This window comes from Phalacrocorax aristotelis, chromosome 3, assembly GCF_949628215.1.
Source record: "Phalacrocorax aristotelis chromosome 3, bGulAri2.1, whole genome shotgun sequence".
Taxonomy (NCBI): Eukaryota; Metazoa; Chordata; class Aves; order Suliformes; family Phalacrocoracidae; genus Phalacrocorax; species Phalacrocorax aristotelis.
Genome location: NC_134278.1, coordinates 7,169,096 through 7,190,372, shown reverse-complemented (window position 1 = coordinate 7,190,372; position 21,277 = coordinate 7,169,096). Strand labels below are relative to the sequence as shown.

The following is a 21,277-nucleotide window of genomic DNA, read 5'->3' as shown; positions in this document are numbered from 1 at the left end:
TACAGGCAAGAGTTATGTTTATGCAAGTTTATCTCTTCCCCTCACAGCCTGCAAAACCCCATCACTGAAACATAACACATTTGTATGTCTGTGACTGTATATAAATACACATTAAGATCTGTATAGCTGCAGACAGATGAGATAGCCAGCCATAATTCATTCAAGCGCAATGAAACACTGTGGTTCCCGGAACACAAAAATAGCTAATTACTTAAGCACCCATTACCTCTTGCATTTACAGTCTTAGTTACAACAGCAGACAGGCAGGCCCAGGGCAGCTTTAACAGCTTCAGTCTCTTAAATCTAAGATATCCCACATCCTTGCAGGTTGCTAATGTCTCCTCCTTGAATAGAAAACATGTTTTCTCATCCTCAGTGCAGGTGCCCACAGAGGCAAAATATTTAATACAGGCAAAGAAAGACAGATGGATAATTTGCAGCTATTCCTATCTGCCCATTCCTTTGCTACACTTGCCACGAACTAAAGGAACAGATCGAGACAATTTATGAACCAAAATAGCTGAGAAGCTCCTGAGCTCTTTCCCTGGAGCATTCAGAGGTCAGAGCAGGTTCCACCTCCCAACACAACTGCTTGGCTAGGAGAGGTCTCCGACTCCCCAGAGGATTAAACTTTACTATTGAAAATAGAAACAGATCATTTGAAAGATGATAGTAGTTACGCATCTGAAGAACAGAAAAACTTGATAACTTTTGTTTTGCAAGACAAATTACCTCCTGGGCAATTTAACATGTGTCACAGGTTGACTTTTTTTTTTTTTTTTTTTTTGGCCTGGTTTATGGCTGAAGTAGGTGTCGTTCAACAGTAAATCACTGGGTTTATTTTTTAAGTGCTGGCCCACCATCAGGCTGAACCAACAGTCAGGCAGCAGCAGTTCTCACCTTTGCCTCTTCCAAAACTGAAATTGCTTCTTATTCTGACTTCTGTACACCCCAGTCAAAGGCATTTCTGTTCAAGACTGAAGTTAGAAAAAAAGTTTCCAGCTGACAGGAGTCCCCAGCAGTTTTCACAGGAGCTACAGACACATACTGCTATGGGAGCCACTGCTGCTGCAGTTCCTCAATACTGCTCACCACTTGCTCAAAGGCCATTATCGGCCAAGCACGGCTTTGGAAATTCCCCTAGATGGTTCTTGTAGGAGTTTTATACAGAGCTATCTATTTACTTCCAAAGTTTTCACACGCTTTAAACATTAGGGTACAGAAAGCAAAGATGCAAAGTCCTGGTAGATAAACTTATCCACCATCAAGCAATGCCAGAAGACACCTGTGGACTCTGCATATAGAATAGTTTCATAAATGGTTGAAGAAATATTTTCAGAAAGTTGAATTATTAATATTTGTGCCTGCTGCAGATTCAAGTCAGAATTTCTAACATTTTCCCCCAAGAAAGAGATATAATTAGCTACAGAAGAGGTGACTCAAGCCAGGCTCACACTTCTCCAGTTTGCAGACAGAACCCCAGTGTTTCCTTCTATTAAATCACACCCACATCACATTGCTCAGCATAAAGTTTAATAAGTTGCCAATATTTCTACATGTGTCATCTGCTATAATCCGTGCTAAATATAGACCGCATATTCATGCTGCCTCACTGTTAGGAAGAAAGGCATCATCAGCCAGGCAAGGTATCACTTCTTTCTCACCATGGAATTGTGGAATTCTCATGTGGAATAAGCAGGATATCTGGAAAGCATAAAAAAGTTACCGAGTCACTTCAGACTTACAGACTAAAACTTGAGCCATTGAATAAGAGCAATATTTGAAGGTGAAGAACAGGGAAACAACTGGACTTTCCTAAATAAGGAAACCTCATCTCTACAGAAGGAATGTAGAAGCAGGCTTGGAATTTCAGATCTTGATACAGATCATAAATATATATATTATTATTATTATTACACATGCATACGTATTCACACACATATATAAAAATAAGGTTTTTTTATTGTGAAGTGGATACTTATAAAGCTTATGCTGAACAAGTGTCAAAACAGATTCTGATCTGAGGTCTTTGCAAAATATGAGAGAGCTAAAATCACGTCATGTCTTAGCATCCTAAGAGGCTTTTGCCAATGTTAAGACAACTCTTTCCATGTGCTTTCAACAACGACCAACACCCAGATGCAGAAGACCACAGCAGTCAGATCACCAGGCTTACTGACAGTGGAGCAAAGAATCCTAAAATAAGAGGAGTAGCTAAAGGAAGCACAGATGTTTACATCAATGTTTCCCAACCGTTTAATTAAGAAAAAAAATTAGTCTTAAAATACTTCTAAAAATAATACCTAAATAGTATTTTATGGTGCTGTCACATTCACAGCCAGATAAAAACATCTTAAAATGTTAACTGCATTTCTTCTCTATTCTACTTGCTTATACAAATGAAAACATAATTAAATTTCTTGTAATTATTTTTATAGACTAACAGTTAATGTCCTGTCAACCACCAGCCACCAAAAAGTGCTTTAGATCAATGAAACCAAGAATCACCCATGGCAGAGGGTAAGACAGATCCAGCTCCTGCAGCACGTGGTGTTTTCTCAAGCTTCCACCACAAGGGAAGGCAGGAAGACACATTACTTTCCCTTCTCCCAGTTAAGTGCTTCTATTGCTGGTTCAGAGAAATGTGTGATCCGTTAACCATTACAGGTCCACTTCGATGTTTAACTCATAACATCCCTTGACCCTCTCGCCATCATTCTGGCTTCCTGCATCCGCAGTCATACTCAGCTTTCTTCTTCCCTGCATCCCTTTTCCAGGGCACCCATCTCTCTCCATTCCTTGTAAAACCTCCAGCACTTCACTCGTGGCTGCCTCTGCACAAAGGTTAAAGCAAATTAAAACATTGCCACATCTACATCCCATCACAACTCTTGCCTAAGACACAAAAATAAATGCTTATGAGATTTGCTGAATCAGGGCTAAAAATAAGAACCTCAAAATCTTAGTGAACATTGAAAGCTGTCTGAAGATTACATTTGATCAAAGATTCACGTATTAACTAACATTTTTAACTAAAATCACATCTTGCTTTCTGCTGCTGTTTTATAAGCAGAAAGAGGTCACAGGGCACCTGCCCGTCATCATCATCAGTTTCTAACAGTTTGAAAGCTTATTACACCAAGTCCAAAGCTAATGAACTCACAGACATACACTGAAATAATATTTTTAGGAAGTGAAAATTACACTAAAAGCACGTTAAGCCTAGCAAACATTTACCACAACTAACTTTGAGATCAGTTCCTTGTAACAGGCAGAACTCAGTGTTCAACGAAGGAAAACATAAATTCAAAAATAAATTTAATACTGAAAACACTACAGTAGAGGAGAGCTAACTTCCCCCCTCCAAAAAACAAAATTCACAAGTGGTGCAAATGTTATGAGATGCGAGGCCAGATGAGCTAGCCTCATGCAAGTTTAAGGTTCAAGTTCACAAGTAGATTACTTCATTCAACCTCATTAAAAAAAAGAAAAAGAACAGATTTAATATTAACTGTGTTGGGTGTACGTTCATGTTGATTTATTAGACATATGGCAAAGTACTAAAAATACAGCACTGGAATGCACGCCCGCAGCCTCCCAGGACGTAACAAACATCAGATATTACACCACCTGGATACTGACCTTTTTGGTGTTATTACATAGGCTAATTCCAGAGTACATATTTATGGCTGCATTTCAGACTTCAGTATACAGTAAAGGTCTAAACTTTACTTCCAAATTTTCTGCACACATTCAGTCAATTATTGCTGACCAAGACACTGGTGGTGCTTTGCAGAATTTACTCAATAAGGGTTGCAAATGCCATCTCACACAGCACACCCTGTTTGCAAGCTTCCAGCCAGAGCATGGTTACTTTTCTCTGGTGGCTGGAGAGGAAATTATAAATTTAAGCACAAATCAAGTGTAAAAACTAATAAGGAAGAGCAAAAAAAGCAGACTGTGTCATGTGGTTAAAGGAGTAACTACTTGTATGCACCCGCTGCCCCTTCCAGATGAGCTTGTGTAACAAACCCTTAGAGCTAAACTGCGCAGCACTATGAGTACCCAGGAGCGCACAGCTACAACAGAGTACCATCACAAGCTGATATGCCATTTAGAAAAGCAAGAGGCACGTGTACAAGCAAGAAATTTGGATAACCCAAATCAGAGAGAATAATTAGCATATTAGCAGGATTCACACAAGTCACTACTCCTCTTTTATCCTGCCATCCTTCAGAACAGTACCTCAAGTTCCCTTCCAGACCACTACTGCTACTGAGGCAAAATTCAGGAGTCCTTTCCATTTCTCCCATGCTCTTGGCAACACAGTTTTAAAATACAGAATAGATAAATGTATTTTAAAATACTAAATATTATGAAGAAGCACAAGTGTTTTCTTCCTTCCGTGTTCACATTCAGCCACAGAAGACTTTACAATGCTATAGAGTTTTACAGCAAAACAAGAATTTTCAAATGCAAACTGAAAACTTCTTGACTAGGTGATTTTTTTAACAACATTTTAAGTCACAGATGCTCATCTAGAACAGTGAAAGGACCACATCATTTCACCAGATTTTCTGCACTTACATAGTTAACTTTTGAGGAAAGTGTTTGTGACATTTCAGATCTAATAGACCATCAAGATAAATAATTCATATAGCCACATTAAACTTTCCCATGCCATATCTTTACAATCAACATATCTGTACTACCTTGGATTATGAAATAATTCACACCTCCCCAACCAACACTGATAAGGCAATAAAATCCCAGTGTAAAAACACAGTGACGATACAGAAAGATAACCTGGCACAACAGGTGCCCACAAGTCGCTGCGTTGGCATCGCTGTGTCAGCAACAGCAGCTCTGTGGTTCAAGGTCTCGGACCATCTGCACAGGGTCAGGGCCCAACTGGTAAAACCCCAGCGGTCAATCCAGTGAGTCGACTGCAAAAGTCACAGGAATAAGAATAATCCATGCTGAGCTCTGAATCCCAGCAAAAATGCTTATATATGACTATGTATCAGTGTTGTTGGCTATATCTGCCAACGTTTTCAGCTGGTTTGTTTGTGGTTTTTTTTTTAGTATTATTTTTAGAAACAATGGTTCCCCCATCATAAGCAAGGTTCACCCAAGCCATTTATCCTGACCGTCTGGCTGGAAGAATTCTTGTTTATTCAGGCCAAAATAGCTGGCTAGTAGAGATCCAGTCTCTCACCCCACAGCACAGGAATCATTATCACCATTCTCACAAATCCCAGACACGTGCTGATGGATGGGATTAGCGGGAGCAGCTTGGGCAAACCCACCTGGCACTCCCTGATAACACACTCTCCAGTTGCACTGTTTTCTCCAAAAGCCAGAAAAAGAATCAGCAGGAGCAATGGACGGCACCATCATATTGGCAGCAGGTCCTGAAGCACCAGCCTGAACTCCCAGCTTCGCTCCTTGCCGGGAGACAAAGAGCCAGCTTACACCCATTGTTTCTCTCATATACTCAACACTGAAACCAAAATTACTTAATGTGGCTTTCAGTCTTGCACGTTATCTTTGTTTCTGAAAAACAAGAACTGCCAGCTTCAAAGCAAGCATCACCTTCTTACCGGCAGGGCTGCCCACCTCTCCCTGGGAAGCTAACACCACCCCCGAGCTCCTCAGTCTCACCTCCCTACGCAACCCACCGCGATGAGTTTCCTCAATACAACAATAAAGCACAGGAAAAAGCTGTATAAACTGAAATATCATTTGACCAACAGGATTGATAAATTACTATCTGATTTTCTCCAAGCCTTACTTGGATGCAAAGAACTCCTACAGAACACCTAGCAGAGGAGCAAACCCAAAAATTCTGGACATAGATATGTGTTTTATTCCATTCTATAAAGACATCCTAATTATTTCAAATGAAATGCACATGGCTTATCCTATATAGATTGTTTAAAACCTTACAGTTATTAACCTGATTTTTTAATTAATGTTACTACACTATTTAACTGTGCCTAGGTTAGAATTAAGAACAACCCAGAAGCGAGTGGCACTGTCTCACTCGCGATCCCTCCTGACTACACAATTCCCATTTAAAGTTCTGGGCGAGGTCAGCTTTCTATATTTGAAAAGGAATTACAGCAGATGCTATACTTGAAGGAGTTCTCAGCCAAAATTTCTCACTGATTCACAGCACACTTGGTGCTTAACAGCATCCCACCAGCGAGAACATAGCAAGGAGGCAGCAAAGACACAGCCTTAAGAAGGTGGGTCAGCTGAGCTAATACTCTAAAGTTTTGGTCTAGGGGGGCTTCTGAGGGAAGGAGTGGGGCTTGGGTTTTGTTTTGTTTCCATGGTCAAACACGCAGACCAGGAAGCTGAACAACAAAGTAACCCTTAAAAATAAATCACCCTTTTTAAAAGAAATTCTTCATGCAAGCACCACAGCTGTCTGCCGTTCCTAAGCGTCTATACACTACAGAAGGGTAGATACACTAAGCCAAACCCAAGTAATTTTATTACACAAACAACTCTAAAGCCAAGAATTTACACGATATATTAAATAAAAATCTAAAAGTTATATTGCAATCACAACCTTTAAATTTGTGCTGCTGTTCACACTCATCACCCCAAAACATGAAGTCTGTTCACAATATTTGATGTTAAGAACATACGGAAAATACAGATAGCTTACCTCTTCCAAGGACATATTTGCTTGAACACACCCAGTGTTGCAGGTTTTTTTTTTTATTTAGGGGGAGGAAGAAAAATGTCACAGTGAGCAAAGTTCACATGTTAATCTGAAAAGGATCCAGGCTCAGCGCTAACCTAAGCGGGAGCGGCTGCACACACCTGCACAGGCAAAAAATTTTCTCCAAACTGCTCTGTCGCAGACGTGACCTCCGCTGAGCCGGCGGCTGAGGTGGTCCCTACCCCAAATGTGCTTGTAGAAGTGTCCAGCCTGCTCACCAGAATGCCCCCAAATCTGACTGGCAAACTTCTCTACCTTAACTGATGAAAGGTACTAATTAATTATCCGCTGCTCCTCCCTCATTCGAGTTACTGCCTTGCACTTACAATCGAACTGGTTTTACTACCACGTAAAGCCTTGTTACTCACAATACAGCTAGTTACAAAGCTAAGATAGCAGTAAATTAAATAAAACAAGGAGCTTAAGTTCTTAAAAAGCCTTCTTAGCTATGTACAGACAAAAACCTTCAAAAATGGGTAGACGGATGGACACCAAACCACCACTTCCAGCTTATCAACACAATAGCTGGCTGGAGAGTGAATACAGCTACTCAGAATAAACACTCCAAAATACAAACAACCCAACCCAAACCCAGAAAGCCTTCCACATCCCACACACCTTAACATCTCCAAAAACCTCACACATTCAATCTAACAGCATTACTGCACTACTTTAACCCAAACTGGAGATGAATATCTGCATGCACGTTTCACACTGTGATGAATTTTAGAAAGGAAAAGCCACTCTCAGAGAAAACAATAAAAGTCTGCTAGGTTTCCACTGCTAATTCCTTTCAGGAATTTATGAAGTTGTTTATTTTAAATTGCCCATAAAGGAAGAGGGAGAAAAATGGCAATAACAATGTCAGGAACAAGAACTCTTTCAAATATTTCAGCCCCACTAGAAGTGTGTATGCACACAGTTCAAACAGGAATTTCAAATCAGGTTTTGTTAATAAAATTAGATATTTATGCACTCCAAAATCCAGCACTGCAATACAGGCAGAAAATCTTTTAAAAGGCTTAACACTGAAAAGTGAATTCAAGGAAATTAGCTTCCCAAGTGGTCAGTTTAATTGCTTATACTTTTTTTTTTAACCTACTTGTTTTCAGCTATGCAGTGCAGTCTCCACAAGCTTCTCCCCCACCCTTGTGCTCTGGTTTCAGGACTGCTTTTGGACATCCCACCCCCTGACTTCCCTCCCAACCTTTACACTACCTCCTGCTCTCCATCCAATGCAGTGACACTGTCACACAGTGTCTGAGGATGCTTTATGGGGTTCCCCTTAGCTAAGTCTTCCTGTTCTCTTTCTTGTAATGCAAAACAATGCAGGTGGAAGTCAGAGCCAAGAACTTTTGGGACAGACCATCTCAGACTGCTGGTTAACCCGCTGAGTGATGACCTTGCAGAAAATGCCCAGGTCTAGGAACCAGGCACCACCAAGCTCTGATCCTTCCTCAGAGCCAAAAAGTTTGGGTAGAAGCTAAAAACAAACCTAACCAAAAAGTTAAGTTACCAGCAGATGTTATAAGGTACCAGCCATCAGCATCACATCAGTATCCACAGGAAGCTTCTATACATTCCCTTCTGCATATGAGTATTTCAAAGTCATATAGAGCTTAGCTCACCTACTGGTCTGTACAACAAAATAACCCATTTGAAAAATGCATCAGCTTCCTTTGCTGCACTTCTGACAGTGAATACCCAATCGCTATTACGACAGAAAACATAAACCCACTACCACTACATAAAACTATTTTACAATGTTTAGAAGACTTGAGGAAAAAAAGGAAGACATAATCCAAAAGCCATTTCCTGCACGACTGTAACAACTCAAAATGAAGTTGAAAGCACTTGGTCATACTTCAAGCAGAAAAGATGCATTGTCAAAGCGTAGAAAAGAAAGTACAAGGAGTGGTGTAAAATGTCAGTAAATCCTACATATTAGCAGAGCCCAGAAGGAGGGAACAGAAGGGGACTGATCTGCTTTAGCAGTGACAATACAATCGAATCTGGGGCATCCAACACATCCAGGCTGCACACAGCCATAATCCTCCTGTCGACATTTTTGGTTGTCCTTCAAACAGGCAAGAAGCAGCTGCACGCTGCCTGGCAGCCACGTTGGCAGCTGCCACCAAGGCAGCAAGCTCTTTTCCTGCCCTCGGACAGGATGAAGAAGAGACAAACTAACAAAACGAGCAAGAACCAAACTAGCTGGAATTCGCACCTCCCCTCCAATTCTTCTGCAGCTGCTGGATGAAAATCAAGGGCTTCTTTAAAAGAACTCATTTGTCTTCTCTAAAAACACCTCACATTTGAAAAAGAAAACATGTCCATCTTCACCCAATTTAATCTGTCATATATTTATTATATTTTTAAGTATTTTACACGTGAAGAGGCTATGCAAACCTAGTGGATAACATGCACTTTCAGCTTGAAATGCTAATCTTTCAGATCAGCACCGGTTAAAATTTACCATTCAAATTCTGCATTGAGGGGTTATACCCTGGCCTCAGTTCAATTCTTAACAGAGCAGCAAATACCACAAAAACCCAAAATTTATCCATATAATTAGTTCAGGCCAGATCCCTATCTAATGCATGAAATTACACTCGTAACAGCAGAATAAAAAAATTCTTTCAGGAAGGAATGAATACTCAAGTACAGTCCCAGAATTTTGCATCCAAACATGTAAAACCTGGTGCAACCATCGGTCCTGTCCTCTGGTCACATTTCTACTGACCTGACCTGGGAGATCCACCCAATGCACCCAAGGTCCCCCCAGCCCTCTCACCCTGTGCCCTTCCAGCTGTTTCCTCCTCACTGTGTCATTCAGACTGTCAGCCTCCTTTCCCCTTCATGTGGACCATGAGAAGCTACCAATATTTGTCCCACTTCAACATCCTTCTTGTAAATACCCCTCCCCATCAACTTGCTACGCTTCTCTACTCTCAGCCCTACACCCCCTTGCCGGGGCTGTAAGGAGTCTCCTGCTCAGAGCAGAAAGGCACCCCTTCCCATAGGAAGCCCAGAGGGCACAGGCCACCACCACCTCATGAGCTCCTGGGTGAGGCAGCAAACAAATCAATTTCTCAAGGGACCTTCCTTGTTCACAAGGCCAAAGTACAGTCCTGCTTCAGCTTGTTTCCACCTCCCTCCTGCTGCTCGCCTAACACCATGCGGGTGTTAACGTTGCACCAGGGCAAGCTGGAGCATTTCAGTTTAGCTGTTGAGGGTTGGTATTTGCAGTGGACCCATCATAGTAGCATTTGATAGATCCTGTGCTATCAACAACCTACTGCAGCAGCAAATGAGAACAGTTGGGCAAGAGGCAGGAAACCCCCACTTTTCAGCAACAGCTTTCCCAGAAATAGTCTCTCAAACTATCATTACCTGCAAATTAACTTTTAAGAGGAAACTATAATAAAATTGGCCACAAAGAAAACCATGACTTTCACTTCCCTAACAATTAATGCTTTCCCATCATCTCATCACTGCACAGTCTTCCAGCCTATGCATAACATCTTAAAGAAAGAGTTCCCAACATCAGCCTTATAACTGCACTGAACCTCAGCACCAAGAAGGCAAGTTATCCCCTGTTGTCATGAAACCAAAGAGATCATTTTCTTCTACACAACTTCCTTCCCACTTCTCTAAATCCTTACGCCTTCTAGAAAACTGACTGTCCCCTATAATTTAGGATATCCGACCACACCATGCACACACTCAATAGCTGTACAGTTAAAAATACCCGGAGCTGAGATGCATAAAGATTTTTCAGGATGGAAATGACTTAAAACAAAACTTATAAAAGCTACATCTGCAGAAGGGCAAGACACCCAAGAAGTTTAGTTTTTAACATAGAAACAAGCTACATCCAACCCCTCTTTGGTCTCAGTAGAAAGATGACACAAGAACCAGAGATGAGCCGTGTCTGGTGCTTTCTTCCTATATGGCACTTGAGTTATAATTAAGTACATCAACACGGTAATGATCAAAACACCACTTAAGGTAAAATTAATTTACTATTTAAGCAGGAATCAAAACCCAAAATGGATTCTGAACTAGACGACAAAGAACTCAGTGTTAGACAAGTGAAAGGCATTCCTTCAAACGTTTCCTTTGTAAAAGACCCTCTCCGACAACAACTGGATTATTCCCATCAGTTTTAAGAAGGTAGATACTTAAATCCCTCTGCAGTAAATCAAAACCAAGTCATTTTGCTTTTTCAGTAAGCTGAACAGAAAAGCTGTCAAATTTAATGTAAGCAAGTGTAGAGAAGTGTGTATAGCACTGGACAAATTTCCCCTTAGGTTCAACAATATGAAAATATCACAGTAAAATATATTAGATGATTCAGTTTTGCAAAGAAAAAATAATTAATTTCACTTCAAGAGAGAGAAATATCTCTTTGATTACACTTTACAGAAGTTACACTAAGGAACCCTTGGAATTTACTAACAAGGTTAGAAAGCATAAAGCAGCAAAGCTCAGCATCTCCGTAAGACTTGTGTAGTTTAGATGAGAAAACATCTACTTCTCAGCAGACTCCGAATTTTGGAAGTTACACATGCAGCAGCGTGCCTAGCTGCTTTGCAGACCTCTTCACTGTGACTAACTAATAAATAGGTGCATACTCATTATTACCTTTAGAAAATTTGCAGGGGAACACGAAAAACATGGAAGGTGCAAACAAGGACTCCAATTAAAATTAGGACACAAACACATCTTAAATAAAAGGTTTGAGAAGCAATTCCTCACAGCAGAGGGCAACTAGCACAAGTCAGTCACACAGCACTGAGCGAGACAGAGATGCCAAAGAGAATCATGTTTAGAAAGATGATGACGAATCCAAAGACATGGCAGTGCTGCAGCCCAGTGGAACACCTACCTGACACCCTTCCCATCCGAGATATTTGCTGCTGGCAAATGAGGAGCCGGGTCAGGAAGCCAAACAAGCTGAAAGCCAACCTGATTTCATAGTTACCTTTCAGGTGGACACATTCCCTGCCCTGTCCTTTTGCACAGTCATGAAAATGGCAGTGCCAGCAGCGGCGAGCCCAGGGTAAGGCAGAATTGCTCCTTCACACAAAGCAGCTTAACCCAAGCTGAAGCACCCACACAACCACAGCCTGAGGATGTAGTTTTTCATTATAGCTGAGCTGACTGAGCTATGACCCCCGTGTCCCAACTCTCTCATGACTTGATGTCTTTTGTAGGGGTAGGTTTGGGGCATTTTTTGTGGTTTTGTTGTTTGTTTTTTTGTTTGGATTTTTCTTTTTTTTTTTTTTTTAATCGGTTCATGTCACTAAAGTGGGTAACCATGGCTACAGACAACTGTTACTGCACTGAGGCAGTAGGGAGGAGACAGAACATACAGTGGAAGGGTACAGACCAAAAGAAATGCTGAAGTGAATAAAACCAGACAGCAGTACTTAAACAAAAAAGGCCTTCAAAAGCACACTAAACAATATTAATAATCTCAAAAGTATTTGAGTTTAAAAAAATCATCTTGTTACAAATACTGATGTGTATTCTAACCTTTTCAATAATCACCAGCCTGCTGTACAATCACAGTAAAACCAGGTCAATGCAGAAAACTCACCTTCACAAAATTGTCAGGGAACATGCCCCTTTTGCCATTTAGCTCCCCTTCTAACCATCCTTCTTCTTCCAGTTTTTTCACATTCCTGATGATTTCCCCGACTCGGATCGTTAACTCATCATCATGCACTGCATCATAGTCATATTCCACAATATAGTCCACTAAAGAAAAAAAAGAAAAACAAAAAACCCACAGTGAATGGAACTTAGACATGGAAATGCAACTTGAAAGCCATGGATGTACAAAAAGGCAGACTTAATGACAAATGCTAAGAACAAGCATTCCCCTTACAGCAACACTGATTTGTGAACTGTAATGTTCCTGGCAATTGGCCATTTTGGAGAGGGGAAAAAACTGGACAGTCACCTATTAGAATGAAGTAAATATAAGAATATGACACCAGGTCATATTTTCTTAGTGATGGGTAGATTTCTGTGCCCGTGTTGTGGAAAGGATTGCTAGCAGTGTTTTATTCTGCCCCCTACCCCACCCAGTCCCAGCCCAAGATTCACCAATTATGAATCGCTGCCCACAGGGCAAGCGTTTGTTACTCAGCGCATATGTGGGGCCAAGGAGGGAGAAAGGTTCAAATTGTGCATGTATGGTATATACGTGCAATGCTTTGTTAATTATTATACTTGCATCTGCTATTGTATCAGCAAAAAATTGGTTGCTGCAAACAATGTTTTTGCAGGTTTGATCCAAGAAACATAACACAGCCAGAAGGTGTACAATTTACAATATCATACAAACTTAATTTGCACAGACACGTAAAAGGCACCCTCCTTCAGGTTTATCTGGTTTTGTATGACGAAGAACAAGCAAGCGAGCTTTAATTTTGATAGAATTAAGCTTACTCAGAGAAGCATAGCAGTGTATTTACATACTTGTCCATCTGTTGCACAAGATCCATGAGTGTTGCTTACTGACAGCTTAAGGCTTGTTTGGCAATAAAACTCATTTGTTCATCAAGGAATTCTGTTTATGCCAGAAGTTTTTACAAAACTGCAGCAATCAGATAATCTTCCCTCTCACTCAAATCCAGTCAGGACACCCAGGCACTACCAAATGTAACACTGTTGTCACCAAAACCTCCCTCCCCTCTGCAGATCACAACAAACACCCACAAAGACAAGAGCACAACAGAGTTAGAAGACGGAAATCCTGAATGGTTGTAAAAGTTTTGGGGTTTTTTTCCAGATTACTCCTTATTCTATCAGTGCATGATAATATACAAAAATTAATTCACAAATTAAGGAGTCAAATGGGACAAAGTATTTTTTCCCTGCTATTGAACTTACAGCTCCATTAAATCAATGGATAATTCTGATCTGTGGACAGTTTTGATCAAAAATGCTGCTGCACCCATTTTGCAACGTAGCCTTTATCCCTCTGCTGCCTATAGATGAAGTCAGAAAACCCATGGTAAAATACAGAACTACATGACGGTGCCACGAATACAAGAGAAGCTAGACTGATGTGTCTGGCGAACTATTTACTGCATACACCCATTAACAAAGGAGCCAGCCGAATATAAACATGAAGGCTTAGGTTTGCCCTTTTTCCTTCAAGAAGGAAAATTTGTTTTCTTCATCATGAACAGAAGTCATCACCAGAGTTATCTGCTCACCATACACCCTCTGGATCTCCAAACATACACTTTTTGTACTGTATACATTTATTTTTGCCAAATGTATTCTCTAAGCTTGCTTCAGATCAACTATTTCCCCATTACTGCCTGCAGCAAGCATAGTAGTTTTGCTTCTGCACTGAATTGTTTTTTTGCGTGGCTGACATGAAATATTGCCCAACAGATAGGAAACGCTTGCAGCCACAGATCATAAAGACAACTGCCATTCATCACCTACAATCTGGAAATAAAAATGTCATCTTCCAACCAACTCGACCCAACCATTTTGGAAACCTACAAATGCATAAAAATGTAAAAAAATATCCATGTAACATATTTCTCTCATTATAAACTCTGTTTTTAAGCACATTAGCAGGCATTGTATTTCAATATACACACTATAGGACAGTTTTATGAAGCTAAACATGGAAAACGGATCAGAATACTGTCAGTCATCATAAATGCTTACAGCATTGCAGACTACAACTCGAACTGCCAAACACCTGGCCCTTTTTCCACAGAAATAGTAGGTAATCATAGCCACACTATGTCAACATGAACTAATTATTCTGAAAGCTTCTTTATTCCCTTGGGGGAACATTTCTGTATTTGTGCTGGAAATGCACACCACATTCATTTTGGTCATTTCCAGACAGTAAAACATGGACTCAGTCATGCCAACAACTGAAGGAAGACCTCGACAACTTCCCAGTCATCATCCATGAGTCTGTGTTCCGAAGAGAAATAGCAGCAAATGAATATCAGCTTTTCATTTTTGAGATTTCCTCTTGTATTTGTCAGTGATTACTCAATACCACCCTCATTCTCACAGATACACATACAAAACGTATCTAAACACTGTTCTCTCACCTGAGAAGTGAGAGGTCATGGGGAATGTCAAGTTTCACCCCATAATTTTTTTCATGCGATGACACAGAAACAGCAAGAAGCTACACATCTCTCTTCTACTTGGTCCTCAAAAGGAACTCTTACCAGTTCTGATTTTCAACATTAGAAAGTAGCAGTAGATGATCTGTCCGGGTAATTAGGATGGCAGAGCAACAGGCAAGAAACTATTCTACTGCCAAAACAGTGAAGATAAATAAGCCTCTGAACAGTCTTCAAGTATAATATTTACCCAAGCAAAAACAATGTTCAGTGGTGACAAAAAGTGTTTTTTAAGGAATCACCACTCCGTATAATAACAAGGAGGAGTCATTTCAGTCCACAGATTATACTTCTGAGTGCTGGAAGTCGTTCTGAATGCTTCTGTATTACGCTTCTGAATGCTTCAAGTTCTCACTTAAAAGCTTTACTCAAGAACAGATGTGATACTAAAGTCAGTCAGCAATAAGTTGGACTGCAGTAATATAAGTTGGTTGAAAGTTTCAAAACCCACAAAGTCTCACCTGGAAGAAAGCACAGCAGAACACCTCAGCAACACAAACTACCAAAAATACCCATCTTCCACCCCCCACCCCCCCCCGCTTTTTACACAGCTTTCTCAATTTCAAACCCAACTCAAATCAATTATCGCTAGCCTAAAAGGCCATAAAGACCAAGTTTTGGATGAAAAATAGTCTTCTCAGCCTTGAGCATGAACACTGTGAGGTTAACCTTACTTTTCTTGCACATCCAGCAGAACCAAGGCTCACCTGAGAGGGAGACAACATTCTCCTGAGTTTCCACAGGCAGCATGGGTTATCACAAACCACCTCCTACACTGTGTGCAAAGATGTCTTTATCCTAGATCTCTAACAAATAAGCAGCAATCTTGCTTTGGCAAGAATTCAAATATAAACACAAGACATCACCTGGCACATGCTTCCAATCAAGGAAAAAATGAAGGGAAAAAAAAGCCAAATCAAAGTCAGGTTGATTAGGGTATTATAGAAAATAAATTTTAAGAGATCATAAGAACTGACGGAACAGATTTAGAAACACAGGACTGTGCTCAGTGCCCTGGTAACAGTCGAGGGGCTAGAAGCTTTGTTCAATGAAACATCAGAGGCAGCTGAGCCAGTGCTACCAAAAAACACCAGGGTGGTGACAGTGGGAATCAGCAAAGATGTATGAAGAGGAAATCATGCCTGGCCAACCTGACAGCCTTCCACAATGAAATGACTACTTCACTGGATGATGGGAAAGCAGGGGACACTGTCTCCGATAACACCCTCATGCACAAACCGATGGAGTACAGGTCAGATGAGTGTAAAGTGAAACGGACTGAAAACTGTCCAAAACGCCAGGCATATCAATGACACATCATCCAGCTGGAGGAGAGCCACCAGTGCTGTGCCCCTGGAGTCAATGCTGAGTTGTTCAGTATCTTTATTAATGACCTGGAGGATGAGACTGAATGCACCCTCAGCAAGTCTGCAGATGATACAAAACACGGCTGACAGTCCAAAAGGGTGTGCTGCTATTCAGAAGGACCTCAACTGGCTGAGGAAATGGGCCAGCAGGAATCTCGTGAAGTTCAAAGGGAGATGTCAAGTCCTGCCCCTGGGGAGGAACAACCCTGTACACCAGTACAGGCTGTGAGCTGCTTGGCTGGAAAGCAGCTTGGCAGAGGAAGACCTGGTGGACACCAGGTTGACCTGAGCTACCCATGTACCCTTGCAGCAAAAGAAGGATGACAGCATCTTGGGCTGCATTAGGAGGAGTACTGCCAGCAGGTGGAGGGAGGTCATCCTCCCCCTCTGTTCAGCCCTGGTGAGACCCATCTGGAGTGCTGGGTCCTCTTCTGGGCTCCCCAATAGAAGGCTGACATGAATACACTCAAGTAAGCCCAACAAAGGGCCATGAAGATGAATAAAGGACTGAAGTATCTTCATACGAAGAAAGGCTGAAAGAGCTGGGAGAAGGCTCAGGGAGATCTTACTGATGAGGATATGGAGAAGACTGAGCAGTGCCCAGTGAAAGAATGAGAGGCAGTGAACATATACTGAAACGGAACAAATTCTACTTAACCATATATACATATACACACACTCTGGAAGAGTGATCAAAAACTGAAACAGTTTGTCCTGAGGGGCTGTGTAGTCTCCTTAGAGATGCTCAAAACCCAGGTGGACGTGGTCCTGAGCAACCTGCTGTAGCTGACCCTGCTCTAAGCAGGAGTTGGACTAGACAATCTCCCAAAGTGCCTTCTAGCCTCAGCAATTCTGTGACTGATTTGAGCCAAAGATATATCTTAGTAGGCAGCTTTCTGTCATCCAGCCATGACAGCTTTCCAACATGATGAGAGAACTTCCCCAGATGGTGCTTTTTGAAGGTTTTGACCCATTTTCAGGGGCAGGGGATCAATTAAGTCAACAGTGCTAAGTAAAAAAATATTGACTGGACATCTTTGGGGGAAGGCGGTTATAGCAGGCTTTATGGGATTGGTCTGTTCAGCGCTTGGTTTCAAGTAAGATGACATCCTGACTAATGAAACAATAAAACAGACCAAACACATCAAAGCCAGTCAGCCCCACCAACAACTACAGACTACATTGTTCCCCATGGCGAAGACCAAAAGTGTCCTATCTAACACTGCCTCTTCGACAAAATAGCTCACGCTGTTAGCCAACACAGCAACGCTGCCGGCCCAGGGCATTCAGGCACTGCTGGCACAGGTGAACACTCCACTTCTCCAAAACTTACACAACCGGCTCTTCTGCCAACCACATTCCAGTGCCAAAGCAGAAGGCAAGCCTCCCGATAAGCATGGTCACATAACACCCATCTTCACTGATTTCAAAAAAGGAAGTCTTCAGCTACTCAGACTCTTTCTGAAGTTGGCTATTATAGGTAACTAAGGCCCTCTGGGAGCCCTACAAAAAAAAGAAAAAAAATCCAAAAAAGAGTGGAAAATATACTGAAATTCTAGCATGCCTGTGTCTTGAACAGAAATAACCGAGCATCAGGCAGTCATCCAGCAAAGAGCACAATTTCACATTCTCTGTACTTTGTTTAGGATATTACAATACTGTCAGAATCCAGTGACCTTTCTGTAGTAGCCAGAAAAAGACACAAACCAGATATAAAAGAAATCCCATGAAAAACACACTTAATAGCTTATAAAGTAAAACCAAATTGTGGGATAACTAAAATCCTTGCATGTTACTCTCAGGCTTATTCAGGAAGCCTTGCTGAAACTTGCAGCAGACCTGGAGGGACAGAGTCCAACATCACGCAGCAAGAGGAGCTTGAGTTGCATGCCATGCTCTATAAAGGTCTCTTCAGGAAGGTTTTAGGTCAATTCAGATTAAAAGTCATTTATTGGAACATGAACCCTGGAAAGTTGTGTGGCCTCCAGAACCGTCTTGCCAGCAGAACTGCAGTTACACTAGAAACTGAGATTTTGCTTTTCCAATTTATCATAACAAACAGTTGCTAGATGCCTGAAACAAACTTTATTAGTACTATTATTTCCAGTCGTATATCTGTCACAAAAAAATCCAAAGTTTAGTCTCCTATAAAACCAAGCTAACATTGTGGTCATTATGTATGAATACATATACAGAGTTAAAGGTATTTAGACATCAAGCTTACACTAGAGACAAAAGACGACAGAAAACACAATCTTATCCTTTTAACTATCATACTTTTCTTCACAGTTATCTCAGAATCAGGTGTTGGACTGAAGGAGAAGCTCCTTCCAATTGCCTTCCCCGAGAGACATGCCTACCATTTGTGAGATACAAGAGTTCTAGCTGTTTTAATAACAATACCATTGTATATGTTTGGCCACTGAAGACAGATCTTACCACTGAAAAAGCAGTTCAGGTGTTTAACTGTTGAACAATGAAAACACCTCCACAAGCATTAAACATAACTAGTGGTTATAAGAATTTTTTTTCCCCCACTTCAACACCACATAATTGCCTGTTACCCTGACCTGAGTGACAGATGACAACCCATATGCTCAAATGAAGAGATCTGGTGGACTCCCCATTGCCTTTAGAATTCCAGCCTGTTTCCAAAACTGCATAAGTACTGTCCTACGAAGCTCTCCCGGTAAGACACATGCACAAGGTGAACACTGGGGTTTGGCAACCAAGGCAAATCCCTCCTGGCCAAGAGCCTCCACTGCTCTGCAGCCAGGCTCCTCCTTCTGCTCTCGGCATCTCCTCCCGTGATTCACTCTCCTGTTTACACAAGGGCCATAATAAACAGTTCCCTAAAGATCAAAGTATTCTTTTGGGGTACAGATGTGGGTTTAGTCTTCGTCACACTGAGTACGGAAGCACCTCACGTTTCCCACTATTGGGGAAGCCACTCTGTCCACTGGTCTTGGGCAAAAAGGTACTTCCTTTCACACCCCAATATCCATCAGGATAAGACACAGCCTAGGGACTGATCCTTGAACAGATGGAAACAGACAGTATTCCCTTCTTTCCTTCTCATGGTGCCCCAGACAGTTACATCGCTAATGGAAACTGTGAAACCTGCAAAGTTGTACTTCCAAGACAACTTAACCCAGGGGCGCTGACCCCATCCTCTCTTCTGTATGTACTCACATGGTCCCTTCTCCCTGCTCTGCACTTCAGTTAGTACTTATTTATACTACTGGTGAATCAGATAAAGAGAAAACAGCCTGGGAAAAAAAAAAAACTATTTAGTGTCAACTTTCTGCAAGTTTATTTCCCTAAGATGGCTCACTGCAGGGTCAGAGGAGCAGGATTGCACCAAACCCAACTTAGATCAACATCTACATCGCTGTTACAGTCCAGACGAGGGGTATGCTTCCCAGTGAAGCTCCAAACTTCCTCATTTATCGTGCTTCAGTTCAAAATGTGGAGCAGTTTCACTGAACCTAAATCAAAGGTCTGCAGCCCAGGAAGACTCCTAAACCATGCTAATTTTAATAGGAATTAAGTCCATGGGATGAGACTAGAACTAGGATGATATAAAAATGTCCAAAATATTCAGTATGAATGTCAGGTCTCTATCGCCAGCAGTCATCCCATGGATCCACTCATCTTGTCCATCACCACTTCCTGCTTTTCGTGTAGCCAAAATCTGCCATGAAACCACATCCTAACATAGTGCATAAACAATATGAGGCCACTGGATTCTTGCCAACTCTGATGGTAGGGATGTAGTTCCAAGCTATTAAGAAACTGAACAAGGGAAGAGAATATTTAACTAAACGGAGACCATGCAGTCTACACACATTTTACAGCACAGTTCACTGCAGCCTTCAATAAGTCAATAGGTTAAAGTGACACTATACAGAGCAGCAGACACTCAACCAAGCTGTGCCACGCAGAGCCATCACGTTCATACTCCACGTGGAGGACTTGCAAAACAGTTGCATCATGAGGACTACTGAAAGGGTCACAGCAAGATGCTCTACCTTCATAGTAGCTCAAAAGGAGATTGGCCGTCTCCTGTACAGCCCCGGAAATAGCTGTGACACATAGCAGATCCATTTCTACCTGTGCCTACTCCCAAGTGCGCCATACCAGTCATGCCAGCTCTGGTACTGGTAAACAGCTCTCTATCAAAGCAGTCATATTACTTCCTGCTCCTAAAGCTTTGATCCCCTACATGCCAGCTAAGCAAACTTCTGCTGCCACAAGGAAGGGAGAGGGCAGAGGAGGCACTCTGCAGTTTAAGATAATGCCAACCTCATATATTCAAATATTGACTTACAGTCTTGTTTTAAGCAAAGTACCCTGAGCCACCAGGATTCTTTCATTAGTTTGTAATAAAACAACATAATGCCAATGGAACTGAAAGATGTTCATGCTATTCCATGTATATTTTCTTTTACATATACAGAATTAACTTCCAGTTTGCAGTAAACTGATTATTCTAGTAGTGGATTATTTCAAAGACACACACCCTAAGTCTGTAGAATTTACTAGCTCAGGTGCTGGGCAAACAAACATTGCTTTCAAGCAATAAAGTGACCTTCAATACAAAAATACAGACTGTTGGACACAAGCTGATTCTATGTAAAACCAGCTCAGCCATGTCCACCCAAACTCTGGGAGCACCCCAAACACCCTGCTGCCACCCAGCAGGGACTCAGTTAGGATCCCAACAGGATTTGCTCCATCTGAAGCAACCGCCTTCATACTCGCTCCAACCCACCCACGTCTCAGAAGGCTCATTAGGTTCCATGGAGCATTAGATGAGCCATGGCAAGCAGCCACCATGCTGCAGAGTCAGGCCAAATTCCCCACCGATCCAGCTTTCCACTTCTCCAGCATAAGAGCTGATCAGAGCACCATCCCCACCTGAGCTCACATTCATGCAGCACTGTGCCGGGGCAGCTCAGACTTCCAGCCCCTCTCCTCTATCAGATTAA

General features: G+C 41.7%; 1 protein-coding gene across 1 annotated transcript in view; it reads right to left on the bottom strand.

Annotated features, from left to right (window-relative positions):
* The window catches only part of CD2AP (CD2 associated protein), an 84,960-nt gene that overhangs the window by 48,827 nt on the left and 14,856 nt on the right, over positions 1-21,277 (bottom strand). Inside the window, exon 2 of the mRNA XM_075086669.1 lies at positions 12,342-12,502. Within this exon, the coding sequence (XP_074942770.1) occupies positions 12,342-12,502 (161 nt within the window). The remainder of the gene's footprint in view (positions 1-12,341; positions 12,503-21,277) is intronic.